The sequence below is a fragment of the Hyalella azteca genome, unplaced genomic scaffold, assembly GCF_000764305.2.
Source record: "Hyalella azteca isolate HAZT.00-mixed unplaced genomic scaffold, Hazt_2.0.2 contig7984, whole genome shotgun sequence".
NCBI classification, from domain to species: domain Eukaryota; kingdom Metazoa; phylum Arthropoda; class Malacostraca; order Amphipoda; family Hyalellidae; genus Hyalella; species Hyalella azteca.
Genome location: NW_025938090.1, coordinates 67,541 through 75,731, shown reverse-complemented (window position 1 = coordinate 75,731; position 8,191 = coordinate 67,541). Strand labels below are relative to the sequence as shown.

At 40.9% G+C, this 8,191-nt stretch overlaps 1 protein-coding gene across 1 annotated transcript; it reads right to left on the bottom strand.

Annotated features, from left to right (window-relative positions):
* Nucleotides 1-1,503: 1,503 nt before the first annotated feature.
* On the bottom strand, nt 1,504-2,145 carry LOC108678908. Its single transcript, XM_018167405.1, has one exon. It carries the CDS (start codon nt 2,143-2,145, stop codon nt 1,504-1,506), a length of 642 nt encoding a protein of 213 aa, XP_018022894.1.
* Between the last annotated feature and the right edge of the window lie 6,046 nt (nt 2,146-8,191).

Sequence of the window (8,191 nt, the reverse complement as noted above, 5' to 3'; positions counted from 1 at the left end):
GTTCTTCGTGCTTGATAATTTAGCAGTGGCACAGTTCAGCCGTGTTACATTTGTAAACACAATCAGTTTTCAATGGTACAGTGCAACCGTAGCACCTTTTAAACACAATCTGTGGTCACTGGCACAGTTCAGCCGTAGCACATTTGTAAACACAATCAATCAGTTGTCAATGGCACAGTTCAGCCGTGGCCCATTTGTAAACACACTAATTATAATTACTTACAACCACTTGTGTTTTTAGCGTCCAAATTATATGGCATGAGAGCGAGTAATGCTAAGCAGATGCCTGCAGCAGGTTGTGTTGAGTTATGAATCATTTTTTGTTGTTATTTCGAGACGAATTGCTTCAACGCTGCAATGAACGCAGGATAATCCCCGGCTGCCTTCAGAGCAAGAAAATCTTGAGGAATCTCACTCTCTTCTGGTCCTGCCATTGCAGAAGTTGTTTACGGAACTATATAGTATAAACAATGTAGAATGAGTGCTCTATATCAGCTGAAGCGGTTAAATCGTACATGTTTCAGCTTGCAATAATATTCGAATATTCCGGTGTTCCATATTAATTTATTCGTTTATATATAGGCGAAAATGCCTCACTAGCGCGTCTTGCAAGCAACCGATCGATCGTAACCGCTTATAACCATTGAATAATTTAGTATATGTTAGTAACATTTTGTACATACTATGAATTATCTTCCCTGATCTTCATATCGCGTCAGTTATGATTAGATGTTATAAATATGATCTATTTTTATGATGTATTTTTACTGTATGATGTATTTTTAAAAATATCATGTTAGAGTGCTCAGAGTGGTTATCTTAATCTCTCCAGAAAAATTTACAAATTACAGCCTGTAGCACCCAACACTAGTAGGTGGAGAGGGGAGATGGATGGTATCGTGCAGTCAGAGCTTTTGATGGTTGAATGGGAGAGCAAGGGAGTGAATATTGTTGTTCAGTATTCACAATATGTCTGTATATTAAGAGTACTATTTGAAAATAAATATGATTGTACTCTTTATGCGTTTTTTTGTTTTTATATGTACTATTATTTTCATCGCTTAAATTATCTTTGTAGTTTATGGAACAAGTTGCCGATGACAATAATAATGGTGAAGGTGTTGAATAGCTTGAGAGGTTGACACTGGAGTTGTTGGGTTTACGGTCAGTCTTCGGTCAAGTCTTTACTGTGAATTACTTGCAGTGAGTCTCGTCCGTCCGTAACCGTAATCAGAATCTCATTGCTGCACTTAGGCAAATTCATTTAGTAGTGCAGATGCCCGTGTTGCAAGTGGCTAGGGCATACACGAACGGTAGCCACGTTCAATGTTTCCAACGGGTCCCAGTGGCAGAGAGACCTTCTTCTTATCAACGAATACGCATCAGCGTGACCATAAACGCATCAGCGTGCCAATAAACGCAACAGTGTGACCATAAAAATCATCAGCATGACTGTGCGCGCATCAAGGTGACCATAAACGCATCTGTGGAACCGTGCGCGCATCAGCGTGACCATAAACGATGACGTCCTAAACTTGGCATAAGGACATAAGATGCTGCTGCTTGAGGTCGGCGGCTGCTTGAGGTCGGCGGCTGCTTGAGGTCCGCATAAGGACATAAGATGCTGCTGCTTGAGGTCGGCGGCTGCTTGAGGTCGGCGGCTGCTTGAGGTCCGCGGCTGCTTGAGGTCCGCGACTGCTTGAGGTCCGCGACTGCTTGAGGTCCGCGGCTGCTTGAGGTCGGCGGCTGCTTGAGGTCCGCGGCTGCTTGAGGTCCGTGGCTGCTTGAGGTCCGCGGCTGCTTGAGGTCCGCGACTGCTTGAGGTCCGCGGCTGCTTGAGGTCCGCGTCTGCTTTAGGTCCGCGGTGCTTGAGGTCCACGGCTGCTTGAGGTCCGTGGCTGCTTGAGGTCCGCGGCTGCTTGAGGTCCGCGGCTGCTTGAGGTCCGCGGCTGCTTGAGGTCTTCGGCGTCTTGGGATCCTCGGCGGTTTGAGGTCCGTTCGCATAGGGTCCGGCTGCGTAGGGTACCTCAGAAGCTTGTGTGGGTTCTTTTGATCTCCTCCAGCGACGGCGGCGGTTCGTAGGCCGAGGTTCGTAGGCCGAGGTTGCGAGGCGACCAAGATTTCATGGCAGTTAACCGGCAGCATCTGTGTTTATTTCATCTCATTATTATTATTATAATTGAGCTTTGGAAAAGATTATTTCATTTGCTAGAAAATTTTTTGGGTACATTGAGTGGAATTTTATAATTCGCCATGTAGATGTTCAAAACTTACAGTTAAAAACGAGTGGTTATAAGAATGTATGTTCGGTTCACTTATAATGTGGCAATATGGCTTGTTAATAATATTTTTTAAATATGTGTCGATTAACAATGTTTAAATGAGATGATGGCAAGATTGAAAATATTTCAGACATATAACTTGGCTGAATTAATTAACTCCGTTCTACCCCTACCTCACCCAAGCACCGTCGGATGCTCCTACAACAGCATCGTTTGCACAGGGCAAGTCGCCGCGCATAGCAATGGCTGAAACGAATGCTATGAAGTACAATCTTGTGAGTCCCTCCTCGTTTCTTGGTCGCAAATTAATTCGGTACCGCCTCGCCTTGCACGTTTCCAGAATTCTGCGCAGACTAAACCATTATTCTTATATATACTGAAGCACTAGAATATGTTAATTGTCAAGCCAGGTTCTTAAAAGACCATTGTTTGTTCACGAACTTCCAAGGTCGGTAATTAACGCTCTGGAATTGGGCATTGTGCGATATCCTAACGAATATTTCGTCCAAATAATTGCAAAAGAAGGTGCGTACTCAATTCAAGCGATCGCAAGGTAAGTAAAATGCCCCGAGACATTACAAAAATTAAGAGTTCAACTGAACTATAGTTACTCTCTAAAATGGTTACATTTCAACTGAGGTTCCAGAAGCTGCGTATAAAAATTTGCCCGCAGTAATGGTGTAGTAATGACATATATATGATTTTTACGATAATAAAGTAACTGTAAGGTATCAACGCTTTAAAAATTAACTATTGTGATGAGATATGCATGCCAATAGCTTATCTGTAATAAGTCCTGAAGATATCTTTTTACTTAATTTTGACGTAATATGATCATTTTATATATAAGTAAATTGTATGCCTTTATGCTTGAATTTTAATTACATAAGTAGGAGTTTCATTTCTTTGTAAGAAATTTTAATCAATACATTGCATCCACATCTACTCCTAACAACTCATGCTCTGTGGAATTGCAGTTACATTCCGGATGGCTTTATTCTCTAGGCATTCATTCATGCCACCAATAATGCCGCCCTAACGCCCATTAATTTCATCCAGATACATAATGACTGCCCTACGAGTTCAATAAAAATAAAGTCATATTTGATAGATCACCCAGTACCTTTACGGAGGCGAAGAATGAATTTTAGAAAAATTACTAGAAAAATTACTAGAAAAATGCTAGGTGGGCTTCCCAGCGCCTGATTGTCGATGCTCCGCGCGTACCGCGAGGCCGGCGACGTGACGAGAATGTCGTCTTTTGGGGCAGGATTCTCAGATAAACTTACGATGTCGTAAATCCGTCCACCAATCACCACCCTTTACAAAACTCTTATGGATTGCGGCTACTGGAAGTCTCAAAATATTTGGGTACAGTTTTGTATTTTTTTCTAATGCGCACACATTGGTTAGGCAGCTTCAGAAATCCCAGGTAATTATTTCATTTCTATCTCAAGTAAAATCTTTTTGATAACTATGCTGCCACTAAATCAAGAGTATAAGTAAGTGCAAATAAAACTTTCGGCCACCTCTTAATACACGAATGTTACAGCAAGACATTAAATGATTGTTGTAATAAAGGCTTTGCCTGGACGTTCATTTGATACCTGAAGGAACGACAGGCGGCAGCGCCTGAAGGCTGGACCGCGCCGTTCATTATAAGGCCACTTGATGAGGGCACGGAGTTCATCATTGACCTCTGCACTGTCTGTCCTTTTCATCATCATCAACTCTCCTCTGAATCATCAGCGTATCAGGAATGGCGCATCATCGGTACACAAGCGGCCACCGATAGCTCATGCATAGTTTTCATGTAAGTCTCTGTCGACTAAGCGACAGGTGCTAGTGATGAATGACACGTCTATATTGTCTCAGTAAAGTCCTCCGTGTGAAGAAATAAATTGCCGCCGCGAAATTAGAAGGTGCAGTGCGAACTTCTTATCTCCAGCTCTCATATTGCATTTAAGCTTAATAATATTGCTTTCTTAATATATAATATTAAATGCATATTGCATTTAAGAATTTAAAGAATATCAATTCTCATGAATATGCTTTGCAAAATTACTTGGTTACTTCTTAAATTTAAATATCAATAAGTTGTCTGATCATAAGTATTGTAATGAGTCGTCTGCAAGAAACATTGTTTTCCCGCCCAACAAACATACTCAACGAAGGCTCTGCTGGTTGATATTGGAGAAAAAGTATTATTAAATCAAGGAACCTGAAAAATGATGTAGCTGAAATCTAAACATCTTAGAGTGAGTTAATGATTACTTCTTTGAGAGTTCAACTTTCGATTCCTGATACTTTATCGATATCTTGAGAAAATATTTTCTGCACTGCAATAAAATAAAATCAGACGATGGTATTTATTGACACTTTAAATTTAAAGCTTTCGGGTCTAGTTAAATAGAGAAATTTGCTTGAAGATTTCGACTCACTGAACTATTTGCTGCAATTTTCCTTGTCAAATAAATCCGACGGTGTCAATTATATGCATCTAATGAGCTCTGCAGTGCGATTAGATTAGCCTCATGCTTGATAAAAAAGAATAAGAAATAATAAGTTGCTAATGATTAGTTTCTACTTTGGTAAGGTTCATCTCAGGGCATTAAGAATAATGGGAGTTGAATGGGGAGCTAAATGAAAGGCTATACATCAGAGTTACAGACGCATTGTTACTCACAGGCCGACACGTCACGCCTATCACTGCGCATTGTGAGCGTATCATGGCCTCTGGCCTCTGTGGCCTCTTATTACACCACTTATGCAACCCAACGCACCCTTACACCACTTATGCAACCCAGCGCACCCTTACACCACTTATGCAACCCAACGCACCCTTACACCACTGATGCAACCCAACGCACCCTTACACCACTTATGCAACCCAACGCACCCTTACACCACTCATGCAACCCAACGCACCCTCACACCACTTATGCAACCCAACGCACCGTTACACCACTCATGCAACCCAACGCACCCTTACACCACTCATGCAACCCTACGCACCCCTACACCACTTATGCAACCACCGTCACCACACTCCCGCACCACCTGACACCATCACCACACTCCCGCACCACCTGAAGCTCCCCAAATACCTGTCATCACCACACATCACCAGCACAATCACCGTGTCATCACCATCACAACCACAGCTGTTCATCATATAAAGACTTACGTTCATTGCTGATCGTTCACAGGGCAAAGGCACACATTCAACCGTTTTACCGCTGTATTTTTAGAGAATTTAGAGAATATATTTCATATAATTTGCAACCTTTGAGTGAAATAAATTAATCTTAATGTCAACTATGAGAGCTCCTGCCTATTTTGCTCCCCAGAACGGTAATAACAACCCGTGTAAAAATAAGAACCTAGAAGTTAAATTTTAAGTGTTTGCTACGGAACTATGCTGGGAATATTAAGCATCTACTCGTATAAACATATAAATACTTATTATATATCAAGAGATTACACGCCATGCATAATTTCCTAATGTAAGGCAGTAATCTTTAACCAGAGCAGTAAGGAAATGCCTTCAATATATATAAATACATATATGATTAAAATATATATTTGCAATTCCCAGTTAGTAACAGCCTTCAAATGAAGAGCCAATGAACGGGACGGTTTTTATATCTTCATTTAGACAATATCCTGGAAGTAGTTAGCCTCAGCCATACGGCAGCCCGCGACGGCAATAGCACAAGTGCGGTAACTGCACTGGCAGTCAGGGTAAGGTTGGCGGGTTGTCCGCAGCTGATGATCCCTGGCGCTGGATAATAATTATTATCAAAAGCCTGCCTGGTTTACGGCACAAGACTCGACCACAGCATCGAATTCCGTCACCTGTCCCGCCACTTGCTCCGTTAAGAATAATGAAATAATTAATGCAGGATATTCAGAGGAATTAAATCAAATATGCATAATAATAAATTAATATTCATTTGTAATATATCTTTTCTGTGTGCATACACTAAATCTAGAGTAAAATTTAAATATTGTTCGCACGTAAAATTACGATAGGATAGGACGCCTCTCGTTTAAAGAAAGGCATCCTATAAGCAACCATTCCCATAAAAAGTCGCCTTAAAGCAGACAATGAGACATCATGCTCAAAAATATAATATAATATCCAATTGTCTAAAAATTGAATAAATGAAAATAGGGAATTAAATAAATGACTAATATTTTTCACGCATTCCCGATAAACACAACCAAGACTTGAATGTTGAACCGCAGAATATGGCAACCTGCCTCGTTCCATACGACGGTCATATCGTCGATGATATCGAACACGGTATTTATTATTAAATCCTTAGCAATGATTAAGCCTGAGCTCGCTCAGCTGCTACTTAGCAATGATTAAGCCTGTGCTCGCTCAGCTGCTACTTAGCAATGATTAAGCCTGTGCTCGCTGAACTGCTGCTTAGCAATGATTATGACTGAACTCGCTCAGCTGCTACTTAGTAATGATAAAATCTGAGCTCGCTGAGCTGCTGCTTAGCAATGATAAAATCTGAGCTCGCTCAGCTGCTACTTAGCAATGATTAAGCCTGAGCTCGCTCAGCTGCTGCTTAGCAATGATTAAGCCCGAACTCGCTCGGCTGCTGCTTAGCAATGATTAAGACTGAGCTCGATGCGTTGCGGCTTAGCATTTATCAATTTTGAACTCATCAATATTGGGGTTCCGCCAGCGGTAAATTTAACCTCACGAAAGGTCAACTTCGAGAGGTCAGTGTACGTTTATAGATGTTATTTCCTAAGCAGCGTAAGTGGTTCTCAATTTATTTGATGTGAAACCTGGTCACTAAATCATTGCCAATTTAGTAATCACGAACAGTTTAAATTGGCAAGGACGGGCTTGAGTCTTGCATGCTTCATATATTGATATGAACTGGTTTGTATTGATTAGACTCGTTCGTTTCGTACTTTTTCTCTAATTACATGAAAAACTTTGTTCCGATTAGTGATGTCATAGTAAGACCGCGTACACTCTCCCATGAGATGGAATCGGCAGCCAGTTGCCGAATTTGTAGAATCAGCATTACTAAACCATGGGAATCTGGGTTAGGTCAGTCAGCCAAGTTTTTCTTCAATATTTAAATATAAAGGAGCTTGACAAAACTTGACCTAACCTTTTCTAATTGTAACTGTCGATTTATGTTCTAACTCAAACTTCTGATTTTCTGAATTAGCAATAAAATGCTGATTCTACAAATTCGGCGACTGGCTGCCGATTCCATAAAATCGGCAATTCCGCAATTTCGGCGCGACATATGAATGTAAATAATCCCGTAGTCAACTTATTTAAGGACACTTATTAACCTTGTCTCATTGTTTTTTCCCGAATTATTCTTCCAACAGAGTCCAGCCAACATTGTATGGAACCGACAGCTGTACGTCTCACAACTCACTGCATTCAAGCCTGTTTCACGGCCTTTGCTCTGTTCAATTATTTTCGGTGTATTTGATTTGGTCGACATGTTTTGAGGAGGCTGTAACTCGTATTAAAGTGCCTCTTGTATCTTGCACTGAGCTCCTACATGTGTTGTGTGAGGCTGACAACTCAATAAGGAACAGACATGGAACCTCAATGTTTATATCGAGTTTGACCATCTGAGGTAATGCCACGCATGCAGTTGAGCGCGCTGAAATTCTGGGGATGAAATCCAAACGCTGCGGTGAATGTATTTGCCTTTCAGGGAAAATTATGGGATTAATTTACGGCCTTAAAAAGCCGCCTGGTACATAGAAGTATAGGATTATCAAGGCAGTCATTCTGTAATCCAACGCTTTTTGTATTCTAAAATGTTAATTTTATTTTCTCTTATTTTTTATGACACGCAATTCAAACACACTGTTTAAGAAACTAAAATAATTTTCTATTTATGCCATAA

Coding starts and splice junctions, on each gene's coding strand:
- LOC108678908 (XM_018167405.1), bottom strand. CDS start 2,145: ATGCTGCCGGTTAACTGCCATGAAATCTTGGTCGCCTCGCAACCTCGG.